General features: G+C 49.3%; 1 protein-coding gene across 1 annotated transcript in view; it reads left to right on the plus strand.

The window, feature by feature from the left end:
* The first annotated feature begins 1,410 nt into the window (after positions 1 to 1,410).
* Positions 1,411 to 18,462, plus strand: part of ENO4 (enolase 4) — a 50,329-nt gene continuing 33,277 nt past the window's right edge. Inside the window, exons 1-2 of the mRNA XM_054983919.1 lie at positions 1,411 to 1,584; positions 4,556 to 4,684. Of these exons, the coding sequence (XP_054839894.1) occupies positions 1,411 to 1,584; positions 4,556 to 4,684 (303 nt within the window). The remainder of the gene's footprint in view (positions 1,585 to 4,555; positions 4,685 to 18,462) is intronic.

Consider the following 18,462-nt stretch of genomic DNA (forward strand, 5'->3'; position numbering starts at 1 on the left):
TTCCCGTGAAGGGTTTTCTTCATTACTTCCCAGCCCACAAGAGTGAACATACAATGGGGGAGGTCCGTGTGCATTGATTTTAGATCTGCGGAAGTCTATGGCTAACAGCATTTTAAGTGTATCCATTTTCAGTTAGTTCAACAAAATTACCAATGAAGAAAGTAACAAAGTGAAAGTTTTTTTTGTGAGAAATTGCAGGCTAAAAGTGATCATTTAGATTGTGAAATGTTTCTTTTCATCAAAAGCAAAGGGTTTTTAAATATAGAAGTAAAGTCAGGAGGGGCTTTTGGATGCTTTATCCTCGCTAGACATTTTGTAAGCTGTAATCTGTGTCTCTTTCAAGATGGTAATCTTCAGCAATTTTGTTGTTCAAAGACTCTTTTTTGATCCTAAAGGGTGCTTGCTAGAAAATTTCTGGCAATAAAGATCATAACCAACCTCTGAGAAGTTGAGAAAACCTGCACACACTCTTGAGTTCAGAAATAAAAGGGCCTTACTCATCTCTAACCAAACCATGCCCAAAGCTTTCTGTGATGTACAATTTATATAAAAAGAGTTTATAGCATGCTTATTAATATTTCTAGGCTTTGTAATTACGTATGAGTTCTTCTATAGCCCTTCTTTCATATTGCAGCAAAAGGTGCTTACAAGGTTATTCCCATTTTATACATGGAAATGATGGAAGGATCAGACATGCCCAAGCAAAGTAAACACAATGACACTTTACCATAAAAGTATAATTGCAAGGTAAGCCATTACTACATGTACTTGTTTAGTTTTAATACAATCTAAGTACATCCCCAAATATCATTCTGGGATATTTTTCTACATTTGAACCAATGAGCAATTGTCTGCATTTGGCATATTCTACTAGCATCTGCCCAGTTCAAACTAGCCTGGAATCTGGAGTGGGTTTCCTTCTTGTGTTACTTCTGGTAGCACTAATGCACGGCGACGCTAATTATTCAGGTAATAAGTGCTGCAATTTAAATCAAGCCAAACCAGAGTACTAGTTTTTTAAGAGCGATTAAAGGGAGGGGGCGACTATACACATCTGGAGATCCTAGTACGTGCAATCTTGAGCTTCCTTCAGAATTAACCATTTACTATCTTTTTTCTCTCATGCATTTGAAAAGCAAGAAGGCCACTGCAATCCATTCCATGCAGAGAAAGTAAGTAGACATGCCAGTGAGGTTGCTGAAACAGAACTGTGTCCTGAGGCTAACCCAGTAAACTAAAGCGCAGCGGACAGCTTGAGAGCCGAGCACAACAGACCCCACAGTAGGGTGAGCGAGGTTCTAACGGAACGCTGGAGGCACCAAACACCGCGAGAACTTAGAGTTCGCGGAAGTGGGTAGCTCGCGTGGCCCCGTCTCCTAGCAACGGACTTGGACTCTCTCCCGGGCGGTTATGGAGCCCAGAGAAAGTCACCCGGAGACCGAACCTCAGCGCCAAAGATGCACGCTCACCGACCTTAAGCATCAGGCTGCGGAATATTACCGGAGCAACGAAATACCGCAGCGCCTGGAGGAAGTGCTCAATGCAATGTTTTACCTCCGCCCGTCAGACTTCTATGGGCACCTGGTACGTACCGCACGCCCCCAACTACGGGCACTAAAACGCGCATGCGTCCTTCACTAAAACTAGGCTTTAGCAAGGCTGTCTCTGCTACATAGGCGCCGGGTAAGTTGGGGACGAAAGGGAATGGGTTAGAGTTGCTTCAGCGGGAACGCAGAACCCGTTTCTCTCAGATATGAACTTGCGTGGGAGGCAGCGTTTCTTGGTTACTTTTATGCGTGATTGTTCTGAGGGAAGTCCAATAGGATTTGCTGTCAGGATCTCAGTAGTCGTGGGCTGAATTGATTGCTTTGGAATAAGATATATTGAGTGCAGTGGGACTTTGAGTCAACGTTCATGGGGCTGGACTGTTTACAGTGATATATTAGACGAGCAGACAACACAGGCCCACCTCCTTCTTGCCTAGAATTTAAAAAAAGACTGAAGTGGGTGCAAGATGCACAGGTTGGAGTGTAATGGAAAGTATACCAAGTTAATGAGATAGAAATGAAAGTGCCAAAAGGATGTGAAATATTGACCATGTGGGTGCCATGCAACCTTTACTACAACAGGCAGGTACTTTAAAAGAATGTATCATGACAGGGACATAACTAGGGACATGGGAAGCTCTGGAGATTGCTTTGGCATCAGCAATGCACTGGTATCATGGAATTTAGGACTGGGCTGGAAACAGCAACACTAATCCATCATCCAAGCAACTGTTACAAGCGGAGCAGAACCTGACTACTCTTTGCTTGGGTCTCAGGATGTTAAAGACCTCTTATACTGGGAGGAGGAGCTAAAAACATACACTTAGCAATGGAGAATAATATTGGAAAGTGGCGGTAGAAGATGGTAGATATGTAAGACTGTTGTTTAAGTGAACTTTTTCCTGTCTATTAAGTGTGCTAATCATGTACATTTAATTGTACCCTATACATATTTACATTTGCATTGTTTAAGAGAAGCTCTTGATATTATACTATACAAGTGGGGGACCTGCAAGGACATATGGGGAGGGGGGAATTTCATTTCCCCCTCCGCCGATATATCTTATTTCCCTTTCCTGCAAGCATATAGCCTTTTCCTGCTTCAGTCTCTCCTTCCCACACACCAGTCAACCTAGACCTTTAACTATATATATTTATTCTATATTTGTTATTTAATATTTCATTTATCATCTTTCTCCACAATGGGGACCCAAAGCAGCTTACATCATTCTCTTTTTGGTTTTATCATCACAACAACCTTGTAAGATAGGTTAGGCTGAGAGAGAGTGACTTGCCCAAGGTCACCCAGTGAGCTTTCATGGCAGGATGGTGATTCAAACGCGGGTCATCCAGATTCTAGTTTGGAACTCAAACCAAGATACCACTCCAGCTTTTGTGGGGTGATATTGAGCAGTAGCAAGCAACTGGGCCTGGGTGAGTTGTGCAAGTTGTGTGGTAGCAATTCACCCAGTAGTTGCTGCCAGCCCACAGTTCCTCATACTCAAGGGGTGGATTGGCCATTATGGGCACTAGGATGCATCCTTGTGGGTGCCTGGCCTACCCAATTCTGAGGAAAGGCAGGTAGCACCTGGCCACCCAGGTGCTCTGCAAGGAGAAGCAAGATGGTACCTGGCCCAGTCCAAGCTCTGTTCGAGGTGAAGTGGCTCCCAGCCTAAGCTCAGCATAAGGTGAGGGAGGTAGCACTGGGCTCACCCAGCCAACAACCTGGACAAGTGAAGTGTGCAGAGGGGGGCAGCACTGATAAATGGCTCACCCCAAGACCTGTTCAAGGTAAAAGAGGTGGCACCCAGCGTGCCCAAGGCAAGGAAGGTGGCACACAGCCCAGTCAAACTCCACCCAAGATGAGGGAGATAGCACCCAGCAAACGGGGGTGGGGGGAGGTCCCTGGCCTTTGGACGGGTGAGGCAGGAAGACTGCTTCTTTCCCTTGCTTGCAGGGAGCAGAGCCTGCTGTTTTCCACTCCCAATGAGGCCTTGCCACCTCCTCCTCCCACAAAGCCCAAAACATCCCCAGAAACATCCTGTCTGTTACCAAGAGAAACCAAGGCTTTAAAGGCTGGCAGTATTGTATGCTTGGCCAGCAATGGCCACTGAGGGCATTCATTTCTTAAAACTACAGGTGCTGTTTCTGTTATTTTAGGGAATTTCAGATTTTTCTGCTAACCTGGAATGTGTGTGTTAAAGATGTTGTTAAAAAGTGATCTAGAATAAAGAGAAAGCCTTGGAGGTACTGTTGGGCTTGATGCTAAAATCTCTACTGAGGTATTGGGGACCCTTGATATTGACTACCTGTCTTAATTTCTAATGTGATATTATTGACATTCCCTTAGAGTGTTACTGTGGAGATTAATGAGATCAGGATTAGCATGCACACTCTGCTAAAAATGGCATTAAAGTAATTAGTGATCAAGAGGCTGGCTAGAAAATATGAATCAATGTTTACATATAGCATATATCTTATATATCAAATTGTTCCAGAAAACCCTGCTGCTGGACTTTGTTAGTACTTACATACTACACTGTTGTTGGCTTATCTCCTTTGCTCATCAACCAACAAAAGGAAAAATGCAGCATCAATAAACCCATTAATGGAACAGATTGTTTCAATTCCTGTGCTGATTCTTGCTAGTCAGAGTGGTAGGCTAGGAACTAGCGGGATTGGTGTAAGTGGTACCATTCCATAGAGAGGCTATGGTAACATTTGTCTTTATTTAACAGTCATAAATGGATGCAATCACAGTCTTCTATTAATATACTCCTGAATAGTCTCTTTGGTTTTACATGGAGGCCAAGAGGGCCACATCAGGATTAAACTGGAAAGATGGGCTGAGAATTTTACCAATAACTGGTACAATTTCAAATCATGCTTACAAGTCATTGAGCAACTTGAAAAAATTCACAGAAAGGTATGCACGGAATTATATACTAAGTAGGCATGCAACACTCTAAAAAGTATAAAATCTAATTGTAATAATTGTTTGGTTTTAGGCAAACTACTTCTCAAAATTATCAAAGCCTCCAGTGATATGCAGATTAGTTGGGAAAAAGGTGCTGGATGGGACTGGTCATCCAGCATTACAAGTGGAAGTGTCTTGCCAAGTTAAGAACTCTGATAAGGTATGAGATGCAGTTTGCTTCATTATGGCTCTAAATCAGGAATGTTCCACTGTTAGCCTGTGTGCAATATGCAGCCCACAAATGATTTATCCAGTGGTCTATGTGAACTGATAAAAATTGCTTTGACCACTAGGGTTGCCAGGCCCCCTCAACCTCCTGGCGGGGGATAGGGGTCTGGCACTTACCTTGGGGAAAAGCGGGGTGCGCACTCTCCGCACATGCACACCCCCACAAGCGCGATGACGTCACTTTGGGAGTGACATCATTGTGCAGTCCCTGGAAGCGCGCCCAAGCTCCTCAGGGGCTCAAAAGGGGCCCAATCTGTGCCAAAACTGGCCTGTTTTGAGGCACTGCGGAGTGCAGGAGCACTCCTACGCTCTCCGCAGTGCCCAAAAACGCTCCTGTTTTGCTGCGGATCGGGCCCCTTTTGAGGCGCTGTGGAGCGCATGAGCATGCCCCCCCCTGCTGGTTAGGTAAGTGGGCACGCCCCCCCCTGCTGGTTAGGTAAGTGGGCACACACACACCCTGCTGGTTAGGTAAGTGGGGAGCAGGGGCAGGGGATCCCCTGGCCTCACCGGGGGTCTGGCATCCCTGTTGACCAAGTGTTTTTATTACTATGTATTATGTTTGGAGTAACATGCTTGTTTTTTGCTTGTTTTTTCAGTATTATTAATAACAGTTGCTTAAATTTGTTTTAGTTCCTTTCTAGATTAAAATACGTATTACTAATATGGTGAACTTTACAATATGCTTTACATTATATTATTTACTTTTAATGATCCAGAGCCTAGTCAGCTGTGTGCTATGGGCCACATTTATTTAATTACTAAGTATTTCTACCCCACCTTTCTATGCAATGGGAACTCAAAGGGGCTTAGAAGAAACACAAGTATGATGTAGACAAACAGTAGCATTTCAACATCTGGAGCTGTTCTTGGATCTACTAGCTTGACCTCCTAGGACCGCAGGTTATGATGAGCCCTTTATTTCTGCTTAATTCTGCATTTCACTAGTTCTCCTTTCTCTTGAGGATAAACTGCCTGTGGGAATCAAGAATTTCTAAAACTTTACAAAATTTCTTCTCCTGTTGTATTCTTGTTACTGGATGAGAAAATGCCTGCTATTGGTTTTGCATTTGAGTTTGAATCTCACATTTATTGTGTCTGAACACATGAATCCCAGACTGCATTCTGAAGTGGCTTCCAGGCTGAGACGAGTCTGTTTTTTTAAATTTTGTATTGATACACATGCCTTTTTTGTTTTATTGTGTAATATTTCAAATATGTCATTTTATTGAATAAATCTCAAGTTTCTTGATAATTAGACCATATTTTATCAAGGTCAATTTGAATTTGAATTCTGTCTTCCAAAACAGGCATCTTTCATTTGCATTCATTAAATGCCATCTCTTTCCTCCATCATTCAAGTGATCATTCTCTGTAAAATTATACAAACATGAGTCTAATGCAATAATACTTTTGAATCCTCATTTCTCCAGTCTGATTGTGAGAACATCAAACATATCTTTGCTGAAGGCAGTAAAGGAATGATCTCTTTTTTGCTTCTGTTTCTCTCTTCTTTCTCCTGTCCAAATTGTTCTTTACCCTTTTGTCCTTTTCCTGTATGTTTCCTGATCAGCAGTACAAAAAATAAGCTACAAATTTAAAAATGAATTTGTTCTCGTCTTGTATCAAACAACTTCATAAAGGGAAAGTAAACATATAGCACTACTTGTAACCTCCCTTGTCCCCTTTGAAGTTAGGAAAAGCCTTCTGTTTACCTACCAAACTTTATTTAATAAACTTTCTCTTGTATTGCTAAAAGATTAAGGAGAAAGGATGACTTGTGTTTCATCTGCCAGCTGTTACCAGAACTGCTCTTTATTATAATGGGGAATTAGCTATAGCAGTCTGTAACTTAAAATTAAGCGCGGATCATAACCTATGTATATGGAGGTCCCGATCCCAGACACTCTAGTGAAAAAGAGGCAGACTACAAATAAGTTCCAAACACATGTATTTAGTGTGGCGTAAGCCTAAACTTGCACAAGCATACAAGAAACACACAAGATCTAGGAAATACAGAGTATGAAATACAGAGACGTTCGCATTAGCTGGTTCCCAACGATGATAGGGGGAATACTCACTTATCCTAAAGCAAAGCAGAGACACAACAGCGAGGGGGGGGGTGGCCCAATGCCAGCACTGGAACCACAGACGGACAGCAAGGAGGTCTGGATAGGGAATGGCCTGAGCACCGAGTGGTCTGGGAGACCAGCTTAAATACCCCAAAACGTACCCTGGGGCTGGTGCTGTACTTGGTGGTTCTCACAGATTAAAACAAAGGTTCTAATGGGCTACTGAATGGCTTGGATGGGCCACTTTGGTAATCAGATCGTGATAAGTGACACCTCAGGAAGAGGGGACAAAAGAGGGAGGGGGAAATCCAAGTGGGCTGAAAGGATGTTCCAGCGGACAGGGCTTGTCCTGATGTCATCAGCTCTGGAATGCGGAGGTTTCTTTGAGATGCATTCTCTAAGTGCTTGGGATGGTCGGCACTTAGTTCCTTCTCCGGGGCGGCTCCTAAGATATGCAGAGCGGGGCGAGGTACTCTCGCTGCGGACGTGGTGTGCCCGCTTCGCCGAAATGGCTTCCCAAAGCAGTCTTCTTCCCAGGGTCTTCTGGCTGCCTGAGAACATGGACGCCGGCTGGGCATAGCTGAGGCTGGTTTGCAGGCTGCCCGGTAGCGAGGGCAAGCTCGGGGACCGGCCCGCGGGAGGCTCCAGGCGGGAACTGACCAGGGAGCGCCTAGCCAGGCTCGCTGGAGGTTTCCCCGGCAGGCGCCCGGCTGCTAGCAGCGGCTGGGGCCCATATGAGGCAGGCTTCCATGGAGGCAGGGGGAACAACACTTTAAAACACAGTCCAAGGCAGGGAACAGGCACGGTCCGTGGCAGATGGCAATGCAGGCACGGGGCACACTTGTAACAGAGTCCAAACACACACTGGGAATTCCAGATACAGGTCAGGGCAGGGCTGCCCAGAAAGAGAGTCCTTTGTGCAGTTAACCAAACATGGAGTCAGAAAACTACACAGTCTATTGCAGCAGCAAGGTATTTGACACGCAGGCAGGAAACTGACACGTGTATCAGAGCACACACGTGCAAAGCAATCTTTGTGCAGCAGTGAAACAGTAATGCAGGAAACTTTAACACAGTTCATGGCAGGCTTTAAAGCAGGGGAGGGGGCCTACTTGGCAACAATTCCCCCCCTCGGAGACCCCGTGACGTCAGGCGCGTGGGTCTCCGAACTTGACTTCAAAGGCGAGGTGGTCGGCAATGTCCGGTGGTCGAGCTTCGAGCGAGGAAGGAGTGGGAAGGGAAGGAGGGGGAGGCGTCACTCAAAAATTTAGTTTGGAGAACCACCTAACCAAATAAGTGCAATTTAGATCAGCCAATGGGCTGCAGGTCTCTGGGTTCACACCAGGAGGTGTGCTAAGTGCAATCGTCAGAATAAATAGCAATAATTCATAAGCAATAGCAATTCATAGTGATATGAGCAGCAATGAGCAATTCATGCATATAAATAGCAATAATTCATGTTTTGCGTACATAGATCAATTCATGGATGAAGGTAATTCATACGTAATTCATGGTGGATTAAAAGCACTAAAAACCAGGAGCAATTCATATACATGGATTAATTCATAAGCATAGGATTAAAAGCAAAGGCAATTCATGATTCAATTCATGAATGTAGGAGTAAAAGCAATTCATACAAGATAAAAGTGAAATGTGCAAGCAAGGCATAGACCAATTCATCGATACAATATTGGAGTAATTCATGGGTGGTTAAAACCATAAATACATAAATACATAGGATTAAAAGCAATGATTCAGGAAGTTAAAACCAATAAAAGCAGCAAGAGTAAAAGCAAGTGCGTGGAAACAATTCATGAGGGGAGGCGGCGGAAGGGCTCATAGGGGGTCAGAAAAATAAACTCTGCAATTAAAAAACCAATTCATGCGGCCAGATTAAAACTAAATTCATACAGTCTAAAACCAATGTTTAAATACCCAATAAAAGAGACAGCACAGGAGGGGTCTCAGTTAAAACCAAATTCATAGGGGTTTAAAATCAGAAATAAAATAACCTTTAAAAGAGACTGCTCAGGAGAAGTCCCGGATAAAACCCAATTCATAAAATAATAGGTAGACTAGAATTACCTTGGCGGAGGGAGTCAGGTTAAAAAGGCAATTCGTAAGGTTAAAATCAAATTCATAAGGATAAAGTTAATAGGGGGTAATAAAAAGGATCCCAGTTCATGGGAAGATCATGGGCGCACTTGCAGTAAATGGAGGGAGGGGCTAGTTCGGGGCTAAATTCATGGGAGTGAAATTCATAAAAAGCAATGGCAAGAAATTCATAAAACAATAGAGCAACAAAGATCACAGATGGCTCAGTCCGCAATACAGCTGCTAGACTGGGTTGCATATTTACAGAAACAAGCAAACTTAGTCCATGTGTTCCAAAACACACTTCCACCCCCCCTTGCTGTCTGCGTCAATCCGCAGAGCAGGGTCGGCAGGCGGCGAGAAGGGCTTCAGACACACAGTTCTAGTCCTCATGGAGGTGGCGCTGCTGGCGGTCGTTTGGAGACGGGCCGTGGGCTGGGAGGCAGAGTAATATGTCCCCCCCTAGTCCACAAGAGGGCCTCGGAGCGGTGTCCGGCAGCAAAGCGTCCATGGGGCCGGTGCAGAGTTCTTACACATAAATGCACAAGCATAGTTCGTAATCACACAAGCAACAAAATAAACAAGGGCTAAAAACGGGGCGCCAAGAACAACCACTAAGGCAGAAGGAGGTCGGGGTTATAGTGATCCAAGCGGTAAGACAGCTGGAGTTGCTGGAGCTGTCGGCGGCTCCAACAGCCCAAATAAAGCAGCGAGGCACATAACAAAACTTGAAAGGCCAAAATAACGATGATCGGGTGCAGGGCCAAATTGTAAATTCCAGTGGCAGTGGGGCTCCAGCCAAAGAGGGTTTCCCACCACGAGTGCTCACCGGTGGTCTTGATTCGTTGGACCAGATCCAAAATCTCCTTTCCGTTGTGGGACACAACCAAAGCAGTAGTATCCCCGTCCCTCTGGATGCTCTGGAGGGTGCGGTGGAGCTGCGGGTGGGCCAGGAGCTCGTGGATTAGTTCCAGACCGATGCCAAGGGAGACTGGCTTCACATATCGATAGATGGAGGGTGCCACCAGGATCTCTTCTTGGGTCCAGACCGGTACCGTGTAGGTGAAGTCGCAGGCTGCCACCGAAGACAGGTTGCAGAAGCAGCGGTTGACTCCCGGGATCACGGGCTTGAGCTGGAACGAGTTCAGGATCACGAAGTCACAGGCCGTTCGCACGCAGGCACATCCTTTCCCAATGTAGACGACAGCGGAGCTGTTCTCCCGGACGACCTCAAAAGGGCATTCGTTGAGGGCGTCGACTTGCGGGGCTACACAGGGGTGATGAGGTGCAAAGGCTCGGTCTTGGCAAATGAAGCCGGTCTGGTCTCGATGCTGGCACCCTTGGAGGCTGACGAGCTGCCATCCGGTCGGGGTGAAGCGGGCCCAATGGTCGGGGTGGCGGGCGTAGAGGACTTCGGTGTCGCTGACTTGGAGTCCCAGAGGCACGACTGGATACACGTGGAATGACTCGTGCGCACTGGCCGTTAATAAAAATAATTTAAGCTCCTGGGTGGCCGGTGAGAATGAGGAATTTACAAGGGACCACCAGGATTCAAGCTCCAGTTCAATGGGTGACAATTTGGGCGTAATCAATCTTTTAATTTCCAGGGGCAAGTGCCCGTCCGTGGCTTGCCGAATTAGCCCCATGGCCACAGCCTGATTTAATTGTTGGGCTTGCATACATGCCATGGCTATTGACACGTTGCGTTCAAAAGACTGTGTTCCTTTGAGCAGTAGAGAAAAATCTCTTTCAATTTGACTCTCCCAGTTAACTAAAATGGAGCTGATCTCGTGTTGCCCATTTGAAATGGAATTTAGGGACTGCACCACCGGTTTACCTAAGTCGGAGATGCTAGTCGTGACATGGGCAAACTTATTAGCGAGAGTCTCAATGTTGACCGAATCCATGATTGCTAAGCCTCCGGCTGCAGGAGCAGTCCAGTCGGCAATGCTTCGTCTGGCACGCGAGAGAGAGGGGGAGGGATCGATCCACAGTTGTAGCCATGCATTCCAACCCTTGCTACCGGCCTCCAGATAGGGAGCGCACTGCGGCAGCCTCTGGGTTACATTTAGCTCAGCTAAGTCTATGCAGATCTCTTTTAAAGACATTTGCGGGCGGACTAGAACTCTCTCTCGAATGTCAGTCTTCAAAACATGGGAGCCCACTATATGCGTGCCGCCTTGGCTTAATTGTTCATTGCTAGCAATCAAAGGGTCAATTTGGATGGTGTGGGTCTCCTGGGTCCGGATCAGCAGGGAATAATTGCCTGGTTCATGAGTCAAATTTACAAAGAGCAGCCCAAGCCGGTGAAATTTCTCTACTAGGGGCTTGGTTTGGCATTCGGGCGTCTATTGAACCAGTATCCAATCGGGTGGGCCGTGTTTGGCTAGGTCTTCCTCCTTTACAATCCAGGTCAGGTTCTCCCAGCGCTCTATAGCAAAGGAGAGAACTGCACCTGAAGGGGGCGTGATAGTGACTGATGCAGACTCAGTGGCAGTAGTGCCTAGTAGGATGGTCATTCTAAAGGGGTCTCCTGCCTTCCATACTGCGGCCGACATTAGAATAACTTCACAGTATGGTCCGAAAGCCTCAGTGACAAATGGCGAGGTTTCGAAGTTGGCAGGGGTGGTATATTTGTCTACCACCGGGACTGCGGTGGGGGCTGGCCTGATACGGGGAAGGAACATACATGGGATCGGAGCAAGTGGTGACACTGTGTCAGTAGGTGAATAGCACACTAGCTCTTGGGACATAGTCTTCACTCCCACACATAAAATAACAAGCTCTGGGGGTCGGATCCACTGCTCTTCGCAACTGCAGAAGTTAGTGCGATCCATGGGGGTGGTCATGTTAATCTGCTGCACAACTTTGCAGACCGTCATTTCATTTCCTGCTAGTGTATTAATACATCTCCAATGGGGGTAGGGCATTAATTTGGACGGGCGTCCTTTTATTAGGGTGCCTGCCAGCACGAGCAAACACAGAGTAGCCAGGTGCCTCATCTCCTGGCCTTCTTTTCCTTTCTGTAGTGAAAATATCCTGGGGAGACCTGTGGGTATAAGTACAGGTTCCCTGAGTTTATTGCAGCAAAATGAATGAAGTAAAGCAGGGAAAAAGGAGGGTGTTTTTCTGCCAGCACTGTCTATTAAGCGGGGTTCGAACGAGGAGTCCCAGGGGCACTAAGCGAGCCTTCCAGCTTGTTGCTCTGGGGAACTCCTGTGCGAAGGTTTCTTTCTCAAGCATGTATATTTCAGGGGGAACATCTTTGCATCGAGCAAGGGTCGGCTGTACGTTAGGCGGGATTATGCAAACTTGCCCCAGGGGTCCCTGGGTACCTAGACTATGTGGCCTTCAGGTGCCCCTTGCTTGGCGGCGGGCTACTTCTATTTTGCGGGCTGAGAGCTATCGGTCCGGCTCGGCCTGGCTTTGCCGTTTTAAAAGAAAAAAACTAGAGAGCGGTTTCCAACAACTATAAGGGTTGCTGCAGACGGGGGCCCTCGCTTTAATTTTCCTAGAATAGGCCCTCGTCATATATTTGCAGGACAACCAATTTTTGGAGGGACTCCCTCGGGAGGCCCCGTTTTCTGGTTAAAAAAAAAGAAAGGTACACCGGGCAAAAGGAAAAATGCACTGAGCAAAAAAAGAAAAATACACGGAGCACGAAGCATATGGGTGTGGGGTACTTTCGGGTTGCCCTCACTTGGAAGGCCTGGCATGGCTTCATTAAAACTTCAATATGTCTCCCCCCCTTCTTTTCCCTTATACGGTACGGGCAAGGGAAAAGATTACGTGGGGCGGGCGGCTGCTGGCGGAAAGGGCCGAAGTGGAGCCGAGGGCGCTCGGCGGCGTTTATCGAAAAGCGGCGGAGACGGCCGAGATCTGCCGGCGCCACTGGGTCTGGGTTATTCGGGGGTCATCTTGGCGCGGGGGATCCTGGCTATGTAAATGAGGCACGCTGCCCCTTGTGCGTGGCGAACGCACCCCAATAACACATTCCAGAGGTAACATATTTACAAAATACTGGCGGGTCTTTTACTTTTGCACTAAAGCGTACTGGATGGTGGCGCCGTATAGCAACTCACCATGACGAATATGAACATTAGTAAAAGAGGGATGTTGGGTCTTCGGGGGGTCCTTTTCCAGGGGAGGCACGGCCCTCAAAGCCAAAGCCGACCATCATGCGAAAGCGTGGGTCTGGCAGGTGAGACCCCGAATCTACGTAGATGCGGGATCTTCACCAGCACGGTGGGTGAAATGTTTTCAAACAAAGAAGTCACCTTTTTTGGTGGTTTCAACGTTGGAAGACTGCATTCACTTTTGGGCTAAAGCCTCTCCAAACACTTTCACACACAGCAAATCTCTTTTGCCTGTGCAATTTTTTCCCGAACATGCGGCTTACAATCCAATTAAGAATCACTCTCGGTGGTGGTCCTATTTGGCTTTGGTTGCCGTGTTTCCCCCTAGGGTCCCAACTGTGGGGCCCGCCTAATGAAGTTAAAGAATAGAACTGGAAAAACTTTTGGCATTCACATCTACATCTACATATTCTGCTGTTTCTTTTATACTAGAGCTACAAAGGTCTGGTCTAAGGGGACACAGGGTATCTCTGGCCCAGGGTGAAGGGACGTCTGGCGAATCACTGGGCAGAGGGGGGCTGGGCTGGCGGCGGCTCCCCCAGGGTCATACACTGGTGGGGCGGTCTGGAGCGGCTTCCCTTTCCATTCCTTTAATTGAGAGGCGTGGAAGTATTTTAGCCAAGTGCCTCCTGTCTTCCTCTGGATGGCTACCTGATAGACGGCTGGAGAGACTCTTTTCGTGATTGGGACGGGGCCTTGCCATTTTGCCGCTAGTGAGTGTGCCTTCTGTGAGAACTTTCTATATAAAACGAGCTGTCCTTCCTCCCACTGCCTGGGGTTCCTGACCCATCCTAGTTTGCGGTCCATATCCTTCTGAGCTGTGCCCAACTTCTGGGCCACTTGCATGTGGACGGCGTGTATGGATGAGATGAGGTCCTGAACCCAGGCGTCATTAATTACTACGGGTTGCATATCAGAAGGGAGCTGCGTGTCTAGCCAGAAGGCTTCTGGGAGCTGCATTTTTCGTCCTGTCATGACCATATGGGGCGTGAGTCCGTGAACTGCGGTGGTGCCTCTGATGGCCATTAGAATTATGGGGAGTTTTTCATCCCAGTCTCTCCCGGAGGAGCGAACCATCTTGCGGAGAGCCTCCTTGAGGGTCCGGTTGGTTCTTTCTATGGCGCCGGAAGCCTGGGGATGGCCGGCTATGTGAAAGCGTTGTTGGATGCCTAACGCCTTGCAAAGTTCCTGGGTTACTTCTCCGATAAAATGTGAGCCCAAATCGGAATCCATGACTCGTACAGTGCCCCATCTCGAAAACACATTATTGAACAGTAGTTTGGCCGTGGTGGCTGCAGTGTTATGCTTACACGGGAATGCCTCGACCCATTTACTAAAGGGATCTATGACAGTGAGACAGTAGCGATTGCCGCGGGGAGTGGGAGGAAGGGGACCGATAAAGTCAATCTGTATACGAGCCCAGGGTCCATCAATTCTCTGATGCTGGAGGGGAGCTCTAGGTCCAGTTGGGTCTGCATTGACCATAGCACAAGACAGACAGTTGTCCACCCATTGTGCTACTTCGGTACGCATGCTAGGCCACCAACCAACCTCTTTGACCCTCTCCAGAGTCAGATCCTTGCCTCGGTGTCCCTGCTCGTGGACAAACTGAATCAGGTCGGCCCTGACTTCCAGTGGCACTACCCAGTGGCGTTCACCGGCTGCATCTACTGCCCAAACTATGCCTTCTTCTTCTCGGATCAATAGTCTTCCTGTCTGATCTCTTCCTGCGGCTAGGAGGTCAGCTACTTCTGGGTCAGATATCTGCAGTTGTGCTAGGTCCAGTGTTCCTGCGATTCCCTGAGCCTGGCTGCGGGCTTGTGCCCGGGTGGTGACAGGGTGGAGGGGACAATCGGTGGCTGGTTCCGGTAAGGGAGCATTTTCAGTGGCGGCTGCCTTGGCTGCAAGGTCTGCCTGGTCATTCCAATAAGCGGTCTCTGAGTTTGTCTTTTGGTGTCCTTTAACATGGGTAACCTGCGTTGGGCCTGTGCGGGACTGAAGGAGCGCGGCTACTTGCTGCCATAGCTGTAGGTGGGCTACGGGTTTCCCATCACTAGCTCTCCACCCCTGATTCTGCCACACCGGGAGCCAGACCGTGGCGGCTTTGGCCGTCCAATCCGAGTCTGTGTAAATGGCAAGTGGGCTTTCTGGGGGCTCAAACTCAAGCACTGCCAGAAGCGCTTGCGCCTCAGCCGCTTGGCTGGAATGGGGGCGGGCTGGACCTTTGAGGGTATGGGCGTCGCCCACTCGCACAGCGCCGTAGCCTGTCCGAGGGGAGCCTCCAACGTGAAAGGAGGAGCCGTCGCAGAACCAGCATGTGAAGCCGTTCAGTCGGGCTTCCTCTAGCGGGACTCCCCAAGTGACTGGCCAAACAACCTGCGGTGGCGGGTCCAGGGGGCACTCGTGCTCGGTCCCGGTTACTAACAGGCCATAGGGGGCTGGTGTCTCAGTGGTTTCCTTTTTAAACTCTACTCCGCGGTTGACCAGGGCCAGGGTCCACTGTGCTATGCGGGCGTTTGAGACTTGTCCATCTTGTATTTTGCCAGACAGAATATATTTGAGGGGCATGTGAGTGGTTTGAACTATTGTGCGTGAGCCTCCTATGATAAATTCCCAATGGGTGAGACTCCAAACTAGAGCAAGGCAAGTCTTTTCGCATGGGCTGAACTTGGTCTCTACTGAAGTTAGATTGCGAGAGGCATAGGCTACTACTCTCGCGGCTCCCGCTTGTTGCTGGGTGAGCGTGGCGCCTATGCTCTTGTCTGACACGGCTAGCTGAATAAAGAATGGCTGGGTAACATCTGGATGGGCTAGGGCCGGGGCTGCGGCCAGGCTGCGCTTCAGTTCGGCTAAGGCTGTCTGTTGATCCGGTCCCCACTCCCAGGGAGTGTTCTTCTTAAGGAGAGCATAAAGGGGGCGAGCCTTGTCTGCAAAGGACTCGATGAAGTCTCGGGAAAAGTTAAAAGTTCCTAGAAGGGCTCTGAGGGAGGGGACATCGGTGGGTGCAGGCAGCTTGGAAATGACCTCCATTCGCTGGGCATCCGGGGTGCGACCCTCGGGTCCCAGGGTCAGACCCAGGTACTTGACGCTGGTCTGAACCAATTGGGCCTTTTCCCTGCTTGCCTTGAGCCCAGTCTTGCGGAGGAGTTCCAGGACTTCCCTGGTGATCTGGCGGGCTAATTCTTCCGTAGGGGCGTGGACCAAAATGTCATCCACGTAGCTCAGAACATGGGGCCTCGAGGAGGGTTGGAGGCATTCCCACATCTGAACCACATGGGCATGACAAATACTGGGGCTGGAGTGGAAACCCTGGGGTGTCCGCTTGAATGCGTATTGCTGGCCGCGGAAAGTGAACGCGAATTTGTACCAGCAAGACTCATGCAACCGGATGGAGTGGAAAGCGTTGGCCAGGTCTATGACCGAGTAGAACCGGGACCCAGCGGCAATGGCCGTCAGGATCTCGTTGTACTTGGCCACAACCGGGGCAACTGGAGGGGTGGTGGCATTCAGGGCCCGAAAGTCAACCGTCATTCTCCAGGTCACTCCATCTGCTTTCAGAACTGGCCACAATGGGGCGTTGCAGATGGACTGCATCGGGAGTATGACGTCCCACTCAAGGAGTCCTTCTATAGTCTTGGCTATCCCTGCTTCAGCTTCCGCTGGGTACTTGTACTGTCTTTGGGGAGGGGGGTCCTTTCCCTCAATCAGGACGCAGGCGCCCTTCACTATCCCACACTCGGCTTTGTCTGTCACCCAAACTTTGGGAAAGTCCTGAACCCAGGGGTCTCCTGTGATGGGGGCGAGAGGCAAAGGGGCCTTAAGGGCTGCACATCGATGGACTGCATTGACAAAGTCTGGGCCTCCCGGAATGTGCCACAGGAGCCCGTTCGCTAAATCAATGGTCAGTCCCTCGGCTCGGAAGAACGGCATACCCAAAAGTCCATCATCTTCTCCCCGGTTTGCGCATGCCGAAATCCGGGTGGCCAGGTTCCCAACGGAGAGGGGGATGTCCTGCCAGACCGGGGATTCTTGCATGCCGCCTCCGAAACCGGCGAGCTGCATGGTAGTAGAGGTCTGAGTTCCCTTTGTAACTAAGGTGGGCCGGAGTATATTAAGCGAAGCTCCGGTATCTATGAGGAGGGTGGCAGGCTTCTTCTTTTCCCCGGGAGTCCCGATCCCTGCCTTTATTGTCGGTCTCCCCCATGTGTCCGGCTTTAGTTTGGCAACTATGCCCACGGAAGGAGACTGGGACTCGGGGCGACCCTATTCTGATCCCGCACCCTGGTCGGTGGAAGCGGCGCTTCCTCTAAAGGGGTTGTTGGGGCTCGGGCGTTCTCGGACCGCAGCTATCGGGGGATTCGAGAAGGAAGGGTCTGGCGGTAAAGGGGGCGCCGACGGGGGTACTGGGGGCTGCTGCTGGTCTTCCCACTCCATGATCGCCTTCATCAGAACGGACGTGGGCTTTCCATCGAATAGCTCCATGTTCACTCCAATGTTTTTGAGGCGCATCCAAAGTTCCCACCGGAGGGGGTCCCTGGACTGGGGCGTGCTGCCGCGGTCCCGGTAGCCCTCGTGGTCGCCCTGTGATGCTCCCCAAGCGTTAGACTGATCTGGAGGTGGGTAGACCTGATGGTTGTACGGGTGCGATGCTCGAGAATGGGAAGGGGCTAGGGGCGCATCTTGCGGTCGGGGCTCGTGGGGTCCCTGCTGGGAGGAGGAACCGTAACTCGGGGTGGGTGCAAAGGAAACTCCCGGGCGGTAGTCCCTTGGCCCTCTTCCCCGGTTAAAACTGCTGCTCTTTCCCCTCAGGATTCCTCCCCTTGCCTCCGAGTACGGGCTGCGTCCCTGCGGTCGGTACTGAGAGTGGGGGCCATGATTGGCATAAGTGACTGCACTTATCGGCTCGCTCTCCTTCCTACGAGAGGCCGGGGACTTCACATGGCGGATGGCGCCGGTTTCCCGCAACAGGCCAGCAATGCTCCTGATACGAGCTTCCAGGTCTACCCATGAGATGCTCCCAGGTTCTACTCCTGCTAGGGCTAGGCGAGTGGTGCTATTGAGACCATCTATAACTGCCCTCCTGAACTCTAACTCGTCAAAGTCGGGTACATCGCTTGCATCTAGGTCCACTTCGTCTGCTAGCTCAGCGAGAAGCTGCTTCCTAGCTAAATATGCCTCTGGGTCCTCTCCGGGCTTTTGGGACTCTGCAATATACAGGGCCTTTAAACTCTTGGTGGGCCATAGGAATGCGCACAACTCTTTGATGGACCCATACTGACTGCGGGTGGCTAGCCTTCGGTTAGAGATATAGGCATTGAGGGCCGAGACTATTTCAGGGGCGGCGCATTGGCGGGCCAGTTGGGCCACATCGGAACCACTAGCGGAGGGCTGAGAGGTGGTTACGTGAGTGA

Source organism: Eublepharis macularius, chromosome 6, assembly GCF_028583425.1.
Source record: "Eublepharis macularius isolate TG4126 chromosome 6, MPM_Emac_v1.0, whole genome shotgun sequence".
In the NCBI taxonomy this organism is placed as follows: Eukaryota; Metazoa; Chordata; class Lepidosauria; order Squamata; family Eublepharidae; genus Eublepharis; species Eublepharis macularius.